The following is a 23,858-nucleotide window of genomic DNA, read 5'->3' as shown; positions in this document are numbered from 1 at the left end:
TTTTATCCATTCTTTTTTTAAAATTTTGTTTAGAAAACAAAATATGATTTTTTTTCAATCATGTAATAACCATGCTGTTTTATTGGCATGGACATAAGCATTCAAGGAGGTCCAAACCAACACACCCACAAACCATTATAAAACACCGAACAACGTAATGGAGTATGGAGACTTTCTTTTATCCAGTAAAGAAATTGTTTTATATCTATTTCTTATTAGATATGTTCAAAGCTTCCAATAATTTCTTACTTAAAACAATTACTCAAAATCTTATTATTTAAATCATAGAACTGGAAGTTATATTAACGGTGCTGGAAGACAAATACGGAAAACATAATAGTGCATTGAAAGAAGTCAAGAACAAGGTGGTTACATTGCTCGAACATGTTGGACAGCTTACAACTGACATTAAAAAACTTCAACTTTATACATTTAACACTAAGTCACGTGATGTTAAATTAGTGAAAACAACCGGTCATGGGGACAGTTTACGAAACACAACTGTATTAAAACCTATCAAGCAATGTACAGTTATAGAAAATTCGCCGAAGATTATTGAAGACATCGAAGATCTTTCAGATGATGGCGTTTCCATCGAGTCTACAGAATCTACAAATATTCATTTTAAATGTGGAATTTCTAGTCACACTTCAGCTGTGGATGCTCAACCTTTTGGTAGAAAAAATGAGTTTGAAGTCAAAGAGAACCCTTCATTGGATAAAGTACAAACAAATAGAACTAACAATTCAGACAACACAGACAAATTGTCTTCCGAGGAAACACAACTAGATGAGAATATAAATGATTCAGATATCAAAGAAAAGAGAAATGTTTCACTGAGTACAGACTTGTCACTTCAGCGTTTACAAAGCGATGACTCTATTCAAATTAATATAAACAGGATCCCAAATCAACATTTTGCGGACAAGACAGGTTCAACTGACACCAAAAGAAGATGTGGAACCGAGTCTGAAGATGCAGGTTTAACTAGGCATGTGAAAATAGTATGCAAAAATGATTTTGGATATAAACAAAAACGTTCAGAAATGAGTTCTGATAATCGTGTTGCTTATCATAGCAAGGATATATGCTTTCAAGGAAATAGTGTCAAGTCGGACCTACAGCTTCCAACAGAACTTATTCCAACTTCTAATATCAAAGTTAAAAGTTCTTTAGCGGAAAGGTTTGTAAAATATATATTGAATATCGAAATGAGTAAACCTATAATTTATTTTGATCAAATTTATTACCGAGACATTTATTGTCGAAATCCGGATATGGTGTACAAATTTTTGCACCTCATGTTTGCGGTATATCATCTTTTCCGCAAGTTTATTGTTTTCTGTTTGGTATTATTGAATTAATAAATTAAATAAAGATCCATTTTGTTACATCTTGTGATCAGTTTATTTGGCAATCGCCAATGGCAGTCAGCAGGGTTAAAGAACATCCGTTGTTCGACCTGTTAGTCAAATGCGTTTTGTTTAAATATACTTTTTTCACTTTTTTGGTCTTTTGGAAAATGTTGTTTGTGCTCTATTTAGACCCTCTACCAAGAAATTTGTTTTGCATGCACACGTATAAAAATTGCGGTTTTTATCCAACGCAATCATAGGTTTGAACGTTGTTTTCAATTTAGACTTATTTAAACTATATATATATATACAGCAAGAGCGAAAAGCCAAATTTAGAAAAGATTCAGTCAGTTCAACTGTATTCATATGGAAAAGTATTATGCTTACTGTTTTTACAGGAAGCCAAATATGAATGAACTACCACCAATGAGTAAACTGCACGAATTCGAATTCGTTGAAGACCAAGTATATGGATTAAGTATGTTATTACAAATAGAATTTTCATAGAATTAGATGTGGGTTATACGTCAGGGAGACAATAACACAAAGACAGTAAAGATCAATATACGGCATGGCATAAAAAGGGGGAGGGGATTAAATTTAACAGAGATTAGTACAAATCTGACATCTACACCAAAGTCTCTATAAGACATTCACAGACTAAGGCCCTGGCTTGGGAAATACATTGGAACATGTAGCGACATTAACCCACTATCCTTTTAATATCAATCGGTGAAATATCAGCAACACAGAAAGAAGTACATAAAAGAATGTTTGCTAAAAACCAAGTCAGAAAAAAGTTTTAATACTTTACTCTATTATACAAGTATAGTAGTCAACAAAAACACTGGTGCAAGTAAAACATTGTTACCATACCAAAGAATGCCTGCAAATACTAAAAGCAGGCTCAAATTACCTACTGATATGCAAATACTAATATCGGAGACGGTACTTGGAGTAAATTCATAAAACGTTAAAAACTGTGCAAGCAGACACGATCTGGTGCAATACCCAGAGAGAATTTATACAGAATGTCAATACTGAAACATCAAAAGAATCATTTTAGTTGTTTAAAACTATAATTACGCGAACTGGTATTAGTCCCAAAGATAACAGACATAATATTTTTGTCAAATATTTCCATTGTCAGAACCAAAAAAAAAAACAAACCCAGATACGAATATAATCAATGTCTTTATAATACATCTAAAACACTACCTGTTGTCTTTTCCTGCCAAATATATTAATAACAAAGTCATAATTCGTGCAATGTCGATTTCATATCACATCATTTTTTTTCATACTTTCGGATTCGTTTAGGGATGGAAAGTACGTTTTATTATTGTGTTAACCTTTTCATTACTATAATTGTAGCCAGTTTTAGCTTTATCATAAAAACAATATTTGGTCAATTTCAGAAAAATATCAACTTTTTTGTTTTCAGTACGAAAGAGTTGATGGGCTCGGTAAGGTCCGCCATTCCACAGTTTTTTTAGTCTTATACAAAAAGTCGATATTTTTCTGACATTGACCTTATAATGTATATCTATTTTATTATTGATATGCATAAACATGACTGTTTCTTATTCTATTTAAAGTATACTCTGGTATAGATTGTTTTTACATCGGATGACCGTGAGGGCATTCCGGCGTATTGTTGCCACAGACATTTCTACCCACGTGACTTTCGTTTTTGACTGATAACCGAACGCAAAATAACATTCCTTATCGCTTGTTATACATCAATTTCATCAATAAATATTCATGAAAATAATTTTTAAGAACATAGATAAATGATATGAAAATGTTTTGTCGTCGAATTATTACAGAAGAGTGTCCACCATGCACTTGCACTGCACTATTATTAGAATAGTAGAATAGAATGATATATAAATGGATGAAAATTATATATACATGTTACTGTTATATACAAATATTAATATAATATATAACAACAAACCAGAGTCATGATACTGATGACAAATGATTATATCACTACAATATAATAGTTATTACGGTGAGGTTGAATTCCCTGTCATTTATTCATCATCCATATAAGAACTTGTCTCGGAAAAAAAACTATATCTATGTTTCTTAACCTCACTTTCAGGTATAGAGATTTGATTTTTTTTCTGAGACAAGTGATTGTGACCATCCACAAGAACTTGCGGTCATCCGATGTTCAGTGCTTCAGTACTTTGATTTAGGGTCGTTAACGTACTCTTCATAGGGTAGGACTATTAAAAAAAGAGTATTTGCTATATATTTGAATTTATACAGGAATTATTTACATAATTTTGTCATAAGTTAAACTATAAATCATGATAATATAACGCATAAAAAGCAGGACGAGTTCTAATTAATCGTGGAAGAACGACACTTGTATGACCAATCTAGTCATCCGTCAATACATTCCATCAACGACTTTCTATCCCAATTCTACAACGAGCTTCTTTTGGACAGTGTTATTGGAGTTTTTGAAATATCTTCTTTCAGATCCAGATAACATCAGCCAACCGCAAAACATAAGAGAGTGGTATGCATATTCTGAGCAACTAAGAATAAACTGTGAGTAAAAAATGTTATTATCCTCCAAATATTGCATTATTTATGTGGTTTTATTTCAGTATAGAACAACAATATTTAACTCGCACGAACTAATTTTGGAGACATTGTTTTTTCTCACTTCTTTTTACATACAACCACACATACATACCCGTGACAACTCCCAGAAACTGCAAGTCTGGTGAACGTAAGGTTCTACAGTATGTTATGATTACATATTTGTTTGTGCGGGGTTGGGGATGGTGGTCCATTAAGGGGTATAATTTGTTAGGTTTAATTGGGTTTTGTTATAATTTACTGCCTACAGCTATATGAATTGTTGATTTAAACGAAATAATTGTACACCCATAATAAATAGTTTTAAATAGGGTTCCAGAGGGAAAGATTATTCATTATAGGGATCAAAAGAGTGAACAATATCAAAATGGTTTTTTTTGTGATATCATTGGACAGTTGACCCCAGCCATACCAGATGAGGCTGGATGAAGCTTCACTGAACCGAATTCTTTGAGTGTGCCCCTTAAATGTATTCTTTTGCTTTTTGTGGTTCAAAAATACAATAAAACTGGGTTATTTGTTTGCAGGAAGATACGATTGGGCACCTCTAAAAAAAGTCTTATAAAAGTGGTTTAATAAGGGAACCAATGTCATATTTTTTAATGGAACAAAAGGATGTAAATAGCATTATTTTTTTATTATTATTTATTTAGTAGTATAACTGGGCAGATGCTTCCTGTGCCAGCCAGAATCCCTTTTCTATATTTAGCTCACCTGGCTTGAAGCTTTTCCCATCGCTTGGCGTCCGTCATCGTCCGTCGTCCGTTAACTTTTACAAAGATCACAGTTGGCCACAATCATCATTGGAGTGACCAGTTTAAAAAAATGTTTCCGATGACACTGGCTGCCAACCAACATAGCCGACATGGCTATAAATAGAACATAGGGGTAAAATTTAATTTTTGTTTATTATTTTGAAAACCGCTTTAAAAAAAAGAAAATCTGACAGGGGCAAAAATATTGAGAATGTTGAACTCTACCTATTATAGTCTATTTACGTCAAAACTGTCAGACAACTTCCTATAGGAGATGTTGCCCTAAAATGATGAATTTTACTTCTTTTTTCTTCCATTTTTGCCTATAATAGATAGAAGACACTGAGGAGTGTGGAGCTGGCATGTCAGTAACTGCTAGTAGTCCTTTGTTAATTTATGTGTCATTGTCATTTTGCTTAGCTTCTTTTGTTACCAATTCTGACATCGGACTCGGACTTCTTTTAAACTGAGTTTTATTGTACGTATTGCTGTGTGTTTGTTTATTCTACATTGGCTAGAGGTATAGGGGGAGGGTTGAGATCTCACAAAACATGTTTAACCCCGCCGCATTTTTGCGCCTGTCCCAAGTCAGGAGCCTCTGGCCTTTGTTAATCTTGTATGGTTTTTTTAATTTAGTTCATTTATATGTTTTGGAGTTTAGTGTGACGTCCATTTTCATTGAACTAGTACACATTTTTGTTAAGGGGCCAGCTGAATCCCGCCGCTGGGTGCGGGATTTTCTCGCTGTATTGAAGACCCATTGGTGGCTTTCGGCTGTTTTCTGTTCTTTGGTCGGGTTGTTGTCTCTTTGACACATTCCCCATTTCCATTCTCAATTTTATTTAACCAGGAAAAATGATCAGCAAGGCAAGATTTTCAAATAAGCCAAATAGCAGAAATCGTCAGTCGACTCCTTATTAGAGTTATTGTATTTTAACGAAGATTTTTACCAATCTATTTGCCATTTTGCCTTAAATCTTAAAAACTACAATAGACAGATAGAAACTTTAAACAGCAAAAGTGTTCAACAAAACAATATATATATACATATAAGTCTAATGGTCAAATTCTTCAGTCGACTGGTTATTGAAGTTACAAGGAAACATGACAATGCAAACTTTTTTTATAGCATTAGTTAAGCTTCAGTCTGGAAAAATACAACGTGGAAGCCACGGACATGATATTACCTTGGTGTTAGATTGTTCTGGACGAATGCGAGGCAAAAAATTTACTACAATGATCGAAGCAGCAAAAAAGTATGTTAATGGTATGTACTTTAACTGAATAAATTTCTATTTTTATGTGTTCCGTTTCAAAATATTGAACTTTATGTTAAATATTTATGCACATTGTATGTTGTGTATTTTATATCAAATAAGAAATAGACGGAAAAGGGTTATTAACCAAAATTGGATTTCGAATAGCAAATTCTGGCGTAGATTTCAGGTATTAAGCATGACATATTACTGAATAAAACCTACGAATTTGTTCAAATGTCAATATTTGTTTATTCTTTTTCATTCATGAAAGGCGGAGAAATAGTGTCCAATATGTCGCATTACCGTCCGTTTTATATACTGTGAATTTTCAGCAAAAGTCAGAAGGCCGGCGAAACATATATTGCAATTCTTTTCTGTGTAGTATGTTTAGTTTTCTTAATTTAAAAATTGGCGAATTTTATGCAGGGTAAGTAATCCCTGATTCGTTACTCATTAAACCCATTACGGTATTAAACCAACATTTTTCAACTTTTTCTCTTGGTAGTGTTATAAGTATAATAGTGTACAACGTATTTATTTTTTGGATTTGTCAAATTGAATATTAAAGTAGGACTGCTGTAACAGTAACAGAGGCAGTTGTGAGTGAGGCCTAGACTAACTTTAAAGTAATAATTTGTTCTGTTTATTTTTAGGCATTAAACAAGTTAGAATGACAAGATGGTTAGAAGATAACATTGGCCTGGCTGTTTTTGGTGGGAAATCTGGATTAATTGTCGAATCAACATCTAATTATGACCTAGTCTTGGAGCAAATTAGTAAGGATCATAGCAATGAAGTCTAACTTCCTTAAAATATGCTGATAAATAAACCATGTATAACCAAACCATGTATAACCAAAGCTTTAAACTATCACAGTACGCCAAAAATGAATGCTTTTAGTAAAAGATGACAAGATGATGTATAATAGAAAAAAAAGGAACAGACAAAAGTTAATATTAGAAATTTAAAAGACAGTACCTGCTGTTGACGAAATTGGTCCCCACAAAATTTAACAGTAGTCATTAAATAAGATGATATAAGATCAGATCAGAAATACGCATGCAATTTCTTTTAAGGTCAGCTGCGACCTGAAGGAGAAGCGCCATTAGTTGGAGGATTTCTAATGGGACTTGCTGGTGTACTTGGAGGTAAATATATATATATTCAGTGTGCACCACATTTTTGATGTTATTTCTTCATAAACAGAAAATATTGCAGTCATTTCTTAAATAAATTTTCATATTTGAATAACCAAAATACTTTAATTTCGAGTGCTTCCCGTAACATTCCTGATTTCTACGTCAAACACTTACGAAATTGATGCACACACACTTCATTTATGCATATATGGATCTGATGGAAGCAAACATAAAAAAAAACCACTTTTAATCAAGAACATTGAATTTATTGAAGTATAATATATTCATATATAATGGTAAACAACTTGAGCAACAATTTCTGAAGGTGGAACTATTTCCGCATAGTAAAAGATAAAATTTATAATCTTTTAACTTAACCAATCATCTACTACTGAGATCATCCGCATCAATACATTGATTAGATTTAAAAAAAAAAATGGGTTCAGAAAGGGTTAAAGGGGCACTAGCTGTCAAATTCATGTTCACCGATTTGACTCAAATTCTCATATTTGTTATATAACAATGTAAAACATTTATCCAAATTATAAAAAATCTAAAATAAACAATTTACAGGGCATAGGGTCGATAATATGTAGCTTCGTTTTGTGTGTATTTTAGTCTAAACGCCATCTAATTAACTGTCGAGTTGACCTCCCGAAAACCACCGATGCCCATATAAGGGATATAAACATAAATAAAGATGTAAATAGATAGCGCAACTCGTGCAATTGGATTTTTCTAGGTCTATTTAATTTCATTTATAGATTAAAAATATATGTTAATCATCATTTTGACCTGTATAAGAATGATTTTTTTCAGTCAATTAAATGAATTACCTTTGTTTACTTTCAATGTTGACACTCTTTTCCTTTAAATAAACAAACATGCACACAATTCATGCGTTATCCAACTTTATCTAAGGGGTTAAATTGAAGTTCACATGAATACGGATTCAATGAGGTCGAATTATTCACTTGCAAGTGAATAATTCATCATCAATATTTATTTGCTTATTTTGACAAAATTAGACAATACTGGCTGCTAAAAGCGAATTATTATTTCACTATTCCACTTTTATTAATGATTGAACAAAAAAAATCATATTTTATAAAAAAAAATATATCTCGCAGCTAGTGCCCATTTAAATTGCCAAAGAATTAGAGAAATATGCATTAACAATTTAAAGGTTTTCATTTGTGTTTTCATGGTTGAAAATTTAACATATTGTGTAGACACTTGTATTGTTGAAAACTGTATACTGACTCTTGATGTATAATGGTAATTTTTATTATTATTGAACAATGAACTGTCAAGTTTATTTCAAGATTTGAACTACCATACTACCGTATAATGACATATTTTGTTTTCTCACTAAAGCTGGTGCTACATCACAGATATTGGAAACTGAAGTTCCTGGATATATGATAGTCTTTACTGATGAAATGTCTGGAAATACTTCCACAGACAAGGAGAAAGAATTTGGCATTGATCCATCATATTTAACAGGAAATTTTCATGTACATATTTTTTTTTTCAAAAATTTAATAATTTGAAAATAATAGAAATAATAAGAATAATAATATTAAAGAAAAAAAATTATAAACTTTGCAAACAATGTAAAAGTGTTTATAAATATTCAGACCAATGACTTAAAATATACATATAATACATACAAAATACACAAATTTAACGGAAGTTAAATCGAACTTAAAGATGTAAATATTCAGATAAATGATAATGAAGGTAGTGAAGTGGTCATTATCCCCATTGCTAAATTGTTTCGAAACTAGAAGGTTTCTAGTGCGCTGCCATATTTTCCTTTTATGTCGTCTTTACAGGTAAATCTTATTAGTAACACAGTGTGTAACGAATTTATCTTAAAATGTGGCACTACACCTTTCCACTATTCACTGGTATGCCCCGGGCGCCCTCCTTAGCAACAGTTAGCAACCCAGCATCCATGACGGTTATTATGAACATAGAATAATAACAAAGTAAAGAATTTGTTAAAGAAAATATAAATTAAGAGCAATAATTTATATATTTCATATATTTACTTTTGTGATACAGTATGATGAGAATAATAACTCCTGAAGGTTGAAATGAGAGATCAAAGCTTATGAAGAAATAATTGATATCCATTTATTCAGAATAAAAAGAAAAAAATTAAGATATTGCAGATTTGAAGCTACTGAATTACCCATGGAAATGTCGTTTAACAACAAGATAAGGAATAATACATTACATAAATGATAAATTATGATGATAAGGTTTAATTAATATAAATATGAAGATGTGTATTAGTGCCAATGAGACAACTCTCCACCCAAGTCTTAATGTATAAAAAGTTAACAATTATAGGTCCTTCAACACGGAGCCTTTGCTCACACCAAACAGCAAGCTATAAAGGGCCCCAAAATGACTAGTGTAAAACAATTCAAACAGGAAAACCAACGGTCTAATCTATATAAAAAACGAGCATGTATAACGAATGCTGATAAGTGTGTTTACTATGTAGACAAACACAGCATGGGTCAACTTGTAAAACAAGCATCATTACTCCAGTACTTATATGATTATTTATCAAATAACATTTGGCAGGGTTTCTGCTGTTTTTATAGCCATAAATAACTTAAGGATGATTAAAAAAATTCTTATTTCTAAGTAAAATTACAGAAAAAATTATTAATTGATCCTTTGCATACAGGAATATTTGCCCATTTTACTTGTCCTTTTTTGAAATTTATATTCATCTCTTGTCTTCTACAGGAATATTGCACATAGTAATGACCCCATTTTTTAAATTAAAAGGTATCCAATAGTTCTTAATTCTTATCTTTTTTAGTAATTTATAAATAAATTTGAAAAAGAGTCAAGTAGATCTACAATCAGCAAATATTCCTATATATTTATTAGAAAGTTATATATGAATATATGACAAATTAACTTACTTTTTATGAAGCATCTATTGAAACTTACTTTTAAATTGATTAACTGAATTCCCACTACGTCTTTTAACGAAAGGATAGAGATGAGGGCAGTATAAACAAAAATACTTTCTGAACCCTTTGCATATTGTAAACTAAAAGACTACAAATATATAAAATTCACTACATCATTTCATTTCATGTAGAATTTCAGATCAGTAATTTCAATTTCCATATCACTGCAGGATAGATTATAAGGTGGGAACACATTCATTTCTCTAAAATGATTTTATTTGCAAAGAACATGGCATAGTTCTTGTACACTGAATATTATAATGAAAAACGCAAAAAGTACTTTGTAAATTTGCGGTCCAAAAGATGATATTCTTAAGTTTTCAATTTAAATTGAAATCTCTGAAACTGCTTTCAGTACAAACATTAAAATTTGGATAAATTATAGATAATTCTTTGTAAATGAATTGAGAACAGTTGTCAATTTTTTGTTGTTGAATCCGGCGTTTTGCATTTGCGCCGATCTGCATTTCATTTGCGCCGATTTTTTGTTTCATTTGCATTTTTAAAATCATAAATCTTGCCGAGTATTTATAGGCAACACATCTAAATTAATATATTCCTTTCTTGTGATTTCGTCTCTATATTTGTCGTAATTGTCAGTAACGAAGTCCATCTTTTCTTTCTCTGGCTAACGTACTGATGCGGGCATTTCTAAAGTTCGCATTTTAACGTACGTAACGGCCTGGATTTTCTTAACTTCAACATAAGTGAACAACGTTTATAACCAGATTTTACCAATATACATTCAAGGTATAGTACATGTACAAATATTTACTCACCTGTGTTAAACTGTAAATGTAGTTAGGAGCAAATATAAAATCGGCGCAAATGAAAAAATGAAATCGGCGCAAATGAAAGAATGAAAATTTCAAAAATCGGCGCAAATGTCATACGCCCGTTGAATCTTTATTATATGATATATTGTTATTTCCATTAATTATACTATAACTTGCATGCTTATACATAATCTTTAAATTGGAAAAAAATATCATTTTCAATTCAATTTGGACACTATTCAAATCTCTCATGGTTTTAGAATATTTTTTTTTCAAATATAGCATGTAAACAATATTCTAAAAATTATTAGCACTGCCATCCTATTCCTTCTCAATTAATTTATCAATAAAAGTTCTGTCATTCATAAAAAAAAATATTTTGTTTTAAGTTTTCAACTTGACCTCCCTCCAACCTCTTACACTGATTGCATTCTCAAAATCAAAATTCTGGAGATTTATTTGTGAAATTTTTAAGAAATGTTGGATCAAATTAACTGTTAAGTTAAGAATGTTTGACCGAGGTTATGGCCGACAACACGTGCTGGTATCAGATGTTTATACACGTGCTAAATTTACCACATGTGATTGTTTAATTTACTGATGATTGATAGGAGATTGGAAAGGTGTTTTCGACTAGTGGCCTATCAAAGTGATCAAGTCTTCAATATTAAGAACCTAATCCCATTGGGCTATACAAAAACAAGTGCCAACAACAACATCTTGTAAGTTTAAATGTGTTTTCTGCATTTATTTCAATCGTTCATCGTCAATTTCTTCATCTGTTGTCAGGGCGAAACGTTTCAGATTTTTCCTCAACGCCGCGTTGATTTTATAAAAGGACGTAACACCACTACTAACCGTATATTTAAATAAAACACGCGCACTAACCCCATTTTAAATATATAGGGTCTCCATGTGTTTGCTTTTAACCTAAGATATTTCTAGAAGTGTAGTAGGAGGTAAGATAATGTTTTTTTATCAGGTTCAGTAGATCTAGACCTGAAGAATATGAGGGCAATTTGGCTATGTTAGCTTGAGTGCCATAAAATATCTTCCCTTGACATTTTTCAAGGGAAATTTCAGTTTCTTTATCAATACATTAATTCAGATAGGAATAAAAATGTTTTCAGAATTGTCAGACTTTAGCCGTCAAATTTAGGGAAATTATGTAGGATAAAAAAATCATGAAAATGATGGTTTTAAACATATGCTCCCATCTGGATGCATCGGATATCTTTTTAAAGGATAGTACTTGTTTAATGTTGATGCTTATAAAAATTTCCCAAATTGAGATCATTTCAGTGATATAAGATATGACAGCTTAGTTGTGGGTCGTTTTATTTAGGGAAGGAAGTGAGGGGTTGTGAGATTTTGAAATGAATTAATTTTATATACTGATTTTTTTGTAAAAAAACATGCTGTTATTCTGGCACTGAAAAAAGGTTTTTTTCTAATGCAGAAGCAAGCCGAAATGAGTGGTACAATATTACAGATAGCAAGCCATTCAATCAAAATCTTTTATGTACCAATTGGAGAAAATACACGAAACGAAGTAAGTCGTATATTATATGTTGCATAATACAATACCATAGTTTTCAAATACTCTTAACAAAACAAATAAGATCATACAATATATTTAAATACACATTTTAATCAAGAGCTATTTTCAATTATTGTGTTAGTCAAAATAAGAAAGAATGACAGAAAAAATAGAAAAACGAATATATAAGAGACATGTAAAAAAAAAAAACATAACAAGAAAAGCAAAATTGAAATAATTGATACGAGTTTTATAGAAAATGTTCTCTGTGGGAAATAATTTTCCCATTTTTTACACACATAATGGATTATTTTAAACATCCAGAAATACCTGAAATTTATTTAAGGTAATGGAAACGGCAGTACGTGAGACTAAAGGTAAAATAATCCATTTGAATGAACTCCATCGACTAGTCAAATTGACCCAAGTACTGGTAAATATACTTTTATATGCTCCTTTTGTGATTTCATGGGAGAATTTCTAATGTTTATACTACTTCACTAAACTAGGCAGAGTTATATGGATTTCAATTTGGTGTCTTAACACTGACTGTCCTACCTGTGCATATTTATTGATAAAATTTTACATTGTCCCTCGTTTGTAATTATTATAACACAGTGAAATTCAAGAATACAGTACAGTCTTATATACAGTTCTTATTATATTCAAATGTATACTGGTCGAGTGACAGTTGTGTATGGAACGCCACAGCTGTCTTATGTGGTATCTGAAATTACGTTATGTGGTTTAATTATTCCTTGATGATATTTTGTCTTTACATAATATGGTTTTGACATTACTTAATGATGTTTTGATATTACTTAATATGGTTTTGTCATTACTTAATATGGTTTTGTCATTACTCGATGTGGTTTCACCATAATTAAATGTGGTTGGGTCATTAGGCAATGTGGTTTTAATATTACTTGATATGTATGTGGCTTAACGTAGTGTAGGTGTTTCATTACATGATGTGGTTTTGTTATTTTCGTAATAATGATTTGCCAAATCTTTATACGACTTTAACATTACATAATGATATTTCAAAATTTGACGATTTCACACTACATGATGTGTTCGTTCCAGTATTTGATGTGGTCCTGTCATTCTTTGATGTGGTTATCACATTACTTGATGAGGTAAAACCACGTGACCATTTTGGAAAAAAATAGTTCTATCTTTAAACCGATTTCCATATGTCGTTTGTTTAATGTACTTCGGATGAGTGTCGCTATCCATTGAGTTAATGTTCATAAAAGTTAGAGTTGTTGTTCAGATTTATTTGGTATGAAAAAGGGGAACGGCATACAAAAATAAGAAAAAAGTGCTAAAAAATAAACAATATATCGGATATAAGGGGGGTATCCCAAAACCATTTGGTCCGGCCGTTTTTATCCATAGTTCTCAAATGGAAGCAGTATTATGATAAATTCGTGAAGGATTCCACGGAACCCTGTGTCCCGCCTGAGATTGCTGCTGTCAATGGACAAGTTTAATGTTGACTGTAAAAAGTCCATTTATAGGTAAAAAACAAAATTTGAAAATTTGTTTTTCTGTAGATTCTTTATCTTGATCTTGAAGATTAATTCCTATACAAGTTTCATAATAATTCATGGAGGTTTACAAATGTATCATGACAAAACAGTTTAATTCGGTAATATTTACGGCCAATAAAACTAATATAAAAATAAGAACAATGAGACAACTCTCCACCACATACCAAATGACGTAAAAACTCACAACTATATGTCACTGTATGGTCTTCAACAATGAGCAAAACCCATACCGCATAGTAAGCTATAAAATGTCCCGAAATGACAAATGTAAAACAATGAGAAACCTAAGTTAAACGATCTAAATGATGAAGACGCCAACGCCACTACCGACGACAGAATATAGCAGGCTCGACACAATTCAAATGAATTGCACTTTATTGCCTACAAATGAGACAATTTTAATCAACTCACACTAAAGATACAGGGAAACGAGAGAATCGGACTAGGCGACAAAGCATCAATTCTATAAAATAAGAATTCTCCGATTGTTTTTAACGTGTATGATCATTTGAACATATACGAATATCAATCTTTTATTTTTATAAATTGCATTCTCTGATATACATCGCACTAAATTGAAAAAAAAACTTTTTTGAATATCTGTTTCACAAGTTACGACGGATATGTTCCAATTGTCGTAACCACAATCCCGTCCTCTTTTCCTCGAATGTGACCTACCAAATTAGACCAAATCACTGGGTTAGTACTTTCACAAATAACACTACGGGTGCCTCACGTTGAGCAGGATCTGCTTACCCTTCCGGAGCATCTGAGTTCACCCCCGGATTTTGATGGATTTATATTACCCAGTCATACCGATCTATTGAAATAAGCCAATTGCAACTGATTTTCACAGTTTTTTCTTATGTTGTCCTGTTTCAATGTCCCTGGTTATGGTAGGGGTCTAATTCGAATACCCTCAAAAGGTGACTCGAACTCTACATTTAAATGTGACTCAAACTCGAAGTTAAACTAGAAACTCAATGCTAACTCGATCTTTTATTCTAATTATGGCTTGAATTCTAGCTCTAAATCGAAGACTAACTCGAAGTTTAACACGAACTTTAATTTGAACTCTAACTCGATAGATGGCCACACTCATCCGAGGCCCATAAAACATGGAAATCGGTTTTAAAAATAGAACTAGTTTTATCAAAATGGTCACGTGGTTTTACCTTATCAAGTAACGTGATAACCACATCAAAGAATGACAGAACCACATCAATTACTTGAACGAACACATTATGTAGTGTAAAATCGTCAAATCTTGAAACATAATTATGTCATGTTAACGCCATATAAAGAATGGGCAAATCATCATTACGAAATAACAAAACCATATCATGTAATGAAACAACTACATTACGGTAAGCCACATACACATCAAGTAATGTTAAAACCCCATTGCCTAATGACACAACCACGTTAAATAAGGGTGAAACCACATCGAGTAATGACAAAACTATATCAAGTCAATACGACACCATATCATGTAATATCGAAATATCATAAAGTAATGACTATTCCATATTGAGATATATCAAAACATCATTTTGTAATGTCAAAACAATATTATATAAAGACAAAATATCATCAAGCAATGATAAAACAACATAACGTAATATCAAAGTACCACATAAGACAGCTGTGGCGTTCCATAGTTGTGGCTGTATTTCTGTGACGTATCGTTACGCATTTTTGGCTGCCGGATCCCCATTATTGTCACGTCAACCATTTATGTCTGTTTGGGTTGCTCAGCCAATGTTCATCGTCCCGAAATTGGTTTCCGTTCTCTAACTTTAGTTTGCCTAAACCAAATCTTATACACAATGCTTATTACCACAAAACTCAGATCAAGTACGAATTTGGGTAGGTCACTTTTACCGATCTTAAGTTATTTCCCTTTATAACGCTATATGCAAGCGGGGGCATCTTCTGTGTCCCATTGACACATTCCCCCCTTTTTTAGGGGAGTTATTTCAACCTGTAAATCAGTATAATTTTAGGTAATATCCCTAATTATGAAAAATCTTTGAATCTTTTACTTAAGTTCATTGTATCACAGCCAGATATGTGTACTTTAAGGTTCTTAATATATTATGGCTTATTTCAAAACAAATCAATATCCAAAAACCGCAATTTTGACAGATTTTGACAATATTCATCTCAAAAATGTATTAAAATGGCATCGTTAACCTAATTCGAAAGTCAGCTGGAAGAAAAGCTATGTATTGTCTTTCGAATATACATTAATTAATTTAAGCTATCAATGTCCCTCAAAAATTGTCAAAAAGATGTGTTCAATTTTGTATCGAAACGTCTTTAACAGCAATATGTAGTGATAAATAGTACTGGAATTATATGGAAATATATGACTTTGTGGAACAATATTTTAAGTATATGATATACACTCTTTGATATTCAATTCTAGTAGAATTGGCAACTTTCATATTTTGACCATGTGAGTGAAACAAATATAGGGGACATTAGTTAACCTGTACTGATCATTTGAGATTCAAGACGACAGATTAATTCCATTTTATCTTCAACGGCATTTTCAATTCTTCATTCTCATTCTTTGAATGCAGTAGTGTTATAATGTTTTATCCACCACCCAATTGCAAGCTTAAATTTAGACAATGTCATCTCCAAATAATTTGTTTGGAAGGTATTTCAGTTAAATAATGATTAGAAATGTTCAGTGTTGATGACATATTTCTAACATGTTTAAGTTAAGTTTAGGAACTGTTTCTTGCATCCAATTAAATATGGTTATAATCAATAAATGAATTTGAAATAGAATGTACGAAATGAGCCGGTCATTATTTGGCCCCCGAAATTGTAAAAATATTGAAATTCTTCTGAACTTTCAAAAATATATTAATTTCTTTGTGATAAATAAATACGTTGCTGTCTTCAGTTTACATGAGTGCCATTTGTGATGTCATTGTTACGTCATAATAAAATCGGTTATTTTGCATTCAGTTTTCAGTTAAATGAGAAAGTTTACAAAAACAAAGGGTCAAATCTGGAATCAATGTCAAGCTTCGTTATGCTTTCCAATGCTTAAACATAAAAAAATGATAATCTGCAATTAAAAATCCTTTTTCTGCTGGAAAGGGATATCTAATCATTGCGTGAAATTAATGCTTTATGCTATTTGTACATAACAGAAACTTTCATAAGAAATGCACAAATAAGAATTAACAAGTGAGAATAAATACATGATATACGAATCAGTATGTATAGAAAACATTACGTTATTTTGATAAGCTTTAATGTATCTTCCGTATCCAGATATGTAAGAACACATTTGGATAGTTATCTTACATAATGAAAGACATTGCCTAATTTGTTTTAGATATTAGCAGCACAAGTAGCGTCTGATTTAAGACACACCAATCCTAATCCAACCGCTGAAGATGTCAGATTACGAATATTTCAAAGAACATCAAATCCAGACAATGCAAATGTACGTTTGATTTACTTTATGATGGATATTTATTATATTATAAAATATGAAGAACTTTGTATCACTTCCTCATCTACCAGATTAAATTAAGTAAAATTGAGAATGGAAATGGGGAATGTGTCATAGAGACAACAACCCGACCAAAGAGCAGAAAACAGCCGAAGGCTACCAATTAGCCTTCAACACAGCGAGAAAATCCCGCACCCGGAGGCGGGCTTCAGCTGGCCCCTTAACAAAAATGTGTACTAGGTCAATGAAAATGGACGTCACACTAAACTCCAAAACATATAAATGAACTAAAATTAAAAAACATACAAGACTAACAAAGGCCAGAGGCTCCTGAGTTTGGACAGGCGCAAAAATGCGGTGGGGTTAAACATGTTATGTGAGATTTCAACCCTCCCCCTATCCCTCTTGCCAATATAGAATAAACAAACACACAGCAATACGCACAATAAAACTCAGTTTAAAAGAAGTACGAGTCCGATGTCAGAATAGGTAACAAAAGAAACTAAGCAAAATGACAATGATACATAAATTAACAAAGGAATACTATCAGTTACTGACATGCCAGCTCCAGACCTCAATTAAACTGATTGAAAGATTATGTCTTCATCATATGAAAATCAAACACAATCCTTCCCGTTGGGGGTTTAGTATCATACCATCATAAAATATATGAGAAGAACATAACCCATATCATGCAAACAACTGGTTTTAGAATAAATGTGTTTTTATTTCCGACGCAAAGACCCTCTGAGTGAATCAATATTAATACCAAAATATGCCATCTTTAATGACCTGACGTCAGTATCGTAACTATATCCCATCTGAATAAGTCTGTTTAAAGGTTTGGTTAGCTTTTGAGGTCAATGTCGACATTTTTGTGCTTTGTATAGAATATTACCATAAAAGATTGGATGTGAAATACCTGAATGTATAAGATGTCTGCATTTTGATTTATATTTACGAATGATGTCCTTGTACCGATGATAAAATTTAGTAAATGTTTTGATGATTCTATATACTGAATATAACATAATACAATTGAGAATGGAAATGGGGAATGTGTCAAAGAGACAACATGCCTAGTGAAATTTGTTATTTTTATAGTTCATTATTTAGTTTGACTTATCTGTGGAAATAATGCCTATACAATTCATTCCCAAAGCCCTACAATTTTTTAACTAAAGATGACGCTCACCTAGGAGAATAAAAATCCAGAGGCAACCATTTATATATAGATACTATTTAAAGTCTCTTCTCATTTTCTTTGTAGATATTAGTTAATATAGAAATAAATGATGCAATGATAACCAATTTATTTTTCCATAGGATGACTGTGTTGATTTAGTTTTGGAGTTTGTTAAACCAATGTGTACTGATAGAAATAGAGGTTTATATAATGAACTGGTGTGTCTAACACTACAACTTGGAGACCGAGTACGACGTGGTCAGGATTGGAGGTTTCAGGAACAGGATTCTGGTCTTGTAGGAACAGTTGTTGGACAAGAACCAGGCAGTAGTAAGATTCATAAAATAAAAAAAAAAATAAAATACTACCTCTGATTCGATATGGCTGCTGGAAGCCTGTTAGTGTCCAAAGTCATCAGCTCAGTAGACATGATCTATAACATACCTTTCTTAAATTCTCCTTTTGGACATTTTTAAGAAACTAAGGTTAGAACTCCCTCAAGCAAAGTTCACCTTAGATGGATTCTCTTTTATGGCCTTTTGGTCATAAAATAGCTTCTCCAGTATTCAAGTTCTTATACATCCTCGGCTTTCAAATATTTGGTTTGATCGTTCCGGATGAAGCCTAATTCAGAAAGGCGTTTATGACACATCATACATACAGTGTTATTTTCATTTTTCAAATATGCAATGTGCGCACTGTTCATTGTGTTATGTTTCATATTTATATCTCCCATCCGTGTCTCTCAGCAAACAATGTCCATTGAAGGAAAAATATTTGGGTTTTATTAAATAGACAGCACCACAGCAACACCACGAGTTACCCCCTTGATCTTTTAAGATTGTTAACAAATTATGAGAAAACCTATCTATATACGATCTACAAAAATCAAATTGATGTTTATTTGTTATGATTTGGTTTACGTAATTGAAAAATACGAGAGCATGCTACTTGGTTTAAACAAAAAGAAATTGTCCCGAAAACCGTGCAAAAGGTCTATTTTGATACAAAAACCGTTTTTAAGAGACAATTTAGAATTTATAACAACAGCTAATTAAGGATTGTCAACAATTGGGAAATGAGAAATTATGGTGCTTAAATAATGAGTTTGACAAATATCAGTTACTATAATGGTTTTCTTGTCAACTGTCGTTACTCGGAGGAGAGTTGTTACTAAAATGTATGGATCCTTTATTTACTCCCAGTTGAGAGGATTATCTTGATAAAGCTATAGCGTTTAACTCAGTTTATTTCTCATTACTCACATACTTAAAGGCCTCCATATCAAAGAAAAAGCATTCCTTACATTGGAGATACCTATTGGAACCAAGTTTGATCTTCTCGCCAATTTGTTCGTTTAAAAGTATGAGAAGACGTCATATAACGGCTTCTAAAAAAATGAAGAGAAGCTAGCACTATTCAAATCTATCTTTTTATATGGTGTCCTGTCATTGAACAATTGAAAGTTTGTTGACTTGTGTTGATCACATCAATTCATTTGAACTTGAAATAAAGGATACGACAGCTACAGTAAACTCGGCTTCATATCTTGACCTACATCTAAAAATTAACAGTGTTGGTGACTTCATAACTAAACTTTATCACCAAAAAATTGAATCCAATACTCTCGTTGTAAATTTTACATTCTTATGTTCAAGCAAAACCGCATATGATTAATTTATCTCGAAGTTAATACGAAATTCCTAGGCAGTGTTTTATATTATGATTTTTTTTACAAAGGTTCGCTGCTAAAAAAAAGAAATATTGAACAAAGTGTTCGTAATGGTTGAAGGCAATGCTTCGAAATGCCATAACGATTTGGTTGCCGTTTATGGAATAAATATGCCACATCCGACCATGAAAAGATATCACTAATCGTAAACAAAATCCCTTTTTACTCCCCTCGTTTGTGACATCGCTGAAATCAAATTCCCATCATATTTTGACTTTATATTGAGCAGCAGAACGATGGCCACTATTTAAGAAGGAACTGCTTACCATTACGATCGATGGGGTTAATGAAATATCTCTGAAATACTGTAGATAATTTTTGTTTTAAGGACATTGTCATAAATCCTCGGACTAAGCTTTCAATATGTAAAATAGTATATCGTATTGTTTGTATTGGAGGGGGCCTCGGTGGCCGAGTGGTCTAAGTAGTCGAACTTTTGAAATGTAACATGTCTGATAATGACACTTGTCCGGTGTGTAAACAATTTAGAGAAGATTTAGAACATATGTTCATTAATTGTGTCAATCTGTCACAATTCAATGATTTTCTGAAAGATTTTTTAACAAATTGTATGTGCAATGTTGATGAAATGTTTGTAAACACGCTTAATTTTGACCAAACGATGCCGATTGGTTTTTTGAAGAAAAGTAACGGTTTGAATTTTTAATTCGCAGATGTTATTATGAGTATAGCAAGATTTAGTATCTATGAAAGAAAAAAAATCGTATTGTTGGATCCTCAAGCTAAACTCAATTTAGTAGACTATTTTAAAACATTTTTAGAAAAACACATCTCTCACTTTTTTTATCTTTTAAATCTGAGAAAAGAACTTATTAGAAAAATATTTTATATCAGACAATCCTGTTATTAAAGTAACAGATAACCATTCAGAAATATCGTATTAGTTCTAAACTATACTAGTTGATATGTAATAGAATTAACATATTCAAACTTTTGTTGAATTGCTTTTGATTATTTTTTGATCGACTACATGTAACTGTTTGTTTTGTGACACCAGGTACTAGTGAATTTTTATTGTACATATTTGGATAAAATTTATAGAAAAAGTAGTCGGAACTACTGTATCACTAGTCTGACAACATGTTGTGAGTTCGAATCCCGCATGTTGCAGGTGCACTCAACTCCAATCTTAATTGACTAGGATTGTCATTTTTCTTACCGAAGGTCGGTGGTTCTCTCCGGCTTCCTCCACCAAAATAAACTGACCACCACAAAATAGCACAATAGCATCAATTAATCAATCAATTTTGTATTGGAATTATTAGTATCGTACTATAGGAGGGAAATTTTTTAAGTAACAAAACATTTATTTTTCACTTGTTCCTAGGTAACAAGGGAAAGTTTATCATATTTTATCCCCCCTCACCCGATAAAAGGTTACACATCTACTAGATTGTTATTGTCCTTATACCAAAAACAAGTGGAATACTGGAACCTACGTCTGTGATTGTCTAAATCCATTTTGATATTTCCAAATCTTAAATTCAGTCAAATAACTTATTACTGTGAATTCAGAAATTATTGCGAGGTTTTTATTAATGCGAATAATGCGATTGAGTGAGTATCGCAATAATAAGAACTCGCATTCTGAATTTCGATACATATATTTGTATGCAGATTTTCTTGAAATCGCAATAATTAATCTCGCATTTTTGTTCATTCTTCAAAAATGGCAAAAAAATGCACGCAATAATTTCTGAGTTTACAGTATGAATAACAGTCGATCCTTGGTCTACGTCATTGAGATAACAACCCGATGACACAAATAACCGACAGTCATCTTGAGTTTTATAAAATAAAATAGTTTTAGCAAGATGATTATTGTATTTTCAGCAGTGAAAGTTGCATACATATTTATAAGTTTCATACTGAGAAACCAAGCTACTAAAATAAGGGATCTTCAGGTAAAAATCTTGAGGCGAAAGAAAATGAAAAAGACCATTTAAAAGACAATAACTGAATGAATATTCTAAATAACTTCCCTGTTTTTTAACCGTTTCTAGAGAAAACAAAATAACATTGTCTTCCTGTTAATTATAAAATTAAGATAACATAAATTTCGTGCGTCTGAACTGATATCCTGGATTTCATTTCATCAAGATTGATCAAACCAAAACATTTGAAAGTCAAGGATGCATAAAATACCCGAATACGTTGAGAGTAAAATTTCAAAAAGGGACGTAACAAGAGTGACCGAATTCATCTAAGATCATGTAGTATAATGTTAAGTAAGAATAAAATAGTATTGCTTTCTTTTTAAAAGATTTGGTAGTGCTCTTCATTTAGTACCTGTTGAAATAGATACATCGCTGCTGGTCAAAATTACTACTTGATTTGTAATTTGTCAATTCGAAGTTTAGTTTCCTAATATTAATGTCATGATATTTATGTTTTATTTTGAATGAAGATATATTAAGTTAAATCTCGTGTTTATGTTGCTTATTTTTAAATTTCTATTTCAGAAGCGGTTTGGGTAGAATGGGATAGTGGTCATTTAAACGTATATATCTACGACGAACTAAACCATATTTATAGTATTAAAAAAGTACATGAACCCAGAGTGTTATTTGATGAAATGGTTGCCGTTGGATGTAAAGTGACAAGAGGTATCTTAACTGTGAAAATCTTTTGAAAATGATACGTTTGTACTGAAAATAGGGATTCTTTGTTAAAAAAAAATAAACATACCTTAGTCCTACTAAATTTCTTTGGTATTCCTCACGCAACGAAGTTGCAGAGGGTATATTGTTTTTTTGAACCGTCCTTCAGTTTATTAACATTATGTCGCACATTTTTTAAAGTACTGGAGGAGTTCGATAAACAGAAGAATCTTTTACTATTGAGTACATATATTTTGTAAACTTGTGTATCTAGTGTCATAAAGGCTACTTTTACAACATGTTCTGTTCATAAAAGTGTTCAGACAGATATATACTAAATATATGAAATAGAGTTATGTTGCTTCAAGAATAGTGGCATTTGAGGAACAACAAGCAAAGACATATTTACGACAGAAATGTGGTAAAAACTCATTAAAGATACTTGGATTCTAATTTGGTACGCCAGACGAGTAAACATACTTTTTATAGTTCCAAAACCAGCTGTTATGAAATACGATATATTAATATTTCAGCAATTTGATATTTACAACCCATAAATGTTTTTTGGGTCGAAATCTTTAAGTGGTCACAGAATTGTATTTGCGAAATTTCATTACTAAGACGCATTAAAAAATTATACAAATAAGAAAACACACAATTGAGCATATAGATTGTATTCCCTTAACGAGTTCAGTAATAAGGATTTAAAAAGGGACAATACCATTAAGTCTATTTGGTTAATTCAATTATCATACTCTCATTTTTACAGTATAAGCTATAATCTTGGGTCACTTTTTAATTATACAAAATATCCTTACTTCACTTCTAATGTAA

The 23,858-nt window shown here is 31.8% G+C and overlaps 1 protein-coding gene across 3 annotated transcripts in view; it reads left to right on the top strand.

The window, feature by feature from the left end:
- Window positions 1-23,858, top strand: part of LOC127734449 (uncharacterized) — a 35,432-nt gene that overhangs the window by 3,775 nt on the left and 7,799 nt on the right. For 2 of the 3 annotated variants that reach the window (XM_052244316.1, XM_052244317.1), the window contains exons 5-16: window positions 289-1,183; window positions 1,754-1,833; window positions 3,852-3,923; window positions 5,862-5,999; window positions 6,645-6,767; window positions 7,068-7,139; window positions 8,508-8,647; window positions 12,368-12,460; window positions 12,795-12,881; window positions 17,366-17,476; window positions 18,812-19,001; window positions 22,887-23,030. In XM_052244316.1, the coding sequence (XP_052100276.1) occupies window positions 289-1,183; window positions 1,754-1,833; window positions 3,852-3,923; window positions 5,862-5,999; window positions 6,645-6,767; window positions 7,068-7,139; window positions 8,508-8,647; window positions 12,368-12,460; window positions 12,795-12,881; window positions 17,366-17,476; window positions 18,812-19,001; window positions 22,887-23,030 (2,145 nt within the window). The remainder of the gene's footprint in view (window positions 1-288; window positions 1,184-1,753; window positions 1,834-3,851; window positions 3,924-5,861; window positions 6,000-6,644; window positions 6,768-7,067; window positions 7,140-8,507; window positions 8,648-12,367; window positions 12,461-12,794; window positions 12,882-17,365; window positions 17,477-18,811; window positions 19,002-22,886; window positions 23,031-23,858) is intronic. The other variant, XM_052244318.1, reaches the window with a different exon arrangement.

The sequence above is a fragment of the Mytilus californianus genome, unplaced genomic scaffold (assembly GCF_021869535.1).
Source record: "Mytilus californianus isolate M0D057914Y unplaced genomic scaffold, xbMytCali1.0.p SCAF_3, whole genome shotgun sequence".
Taxonomy (NCBI): domain Eukaryota; kingdom Metazoa; phylum Mollusca; class Bivalvia; order Mytilida; family Mytilidae; genus Mytilus; species Mytilus californianus.
Note: the sequence above shows the minus strand (reverse complement) of the source record. Positions and strands in the feature narration are given on the sequence as shown.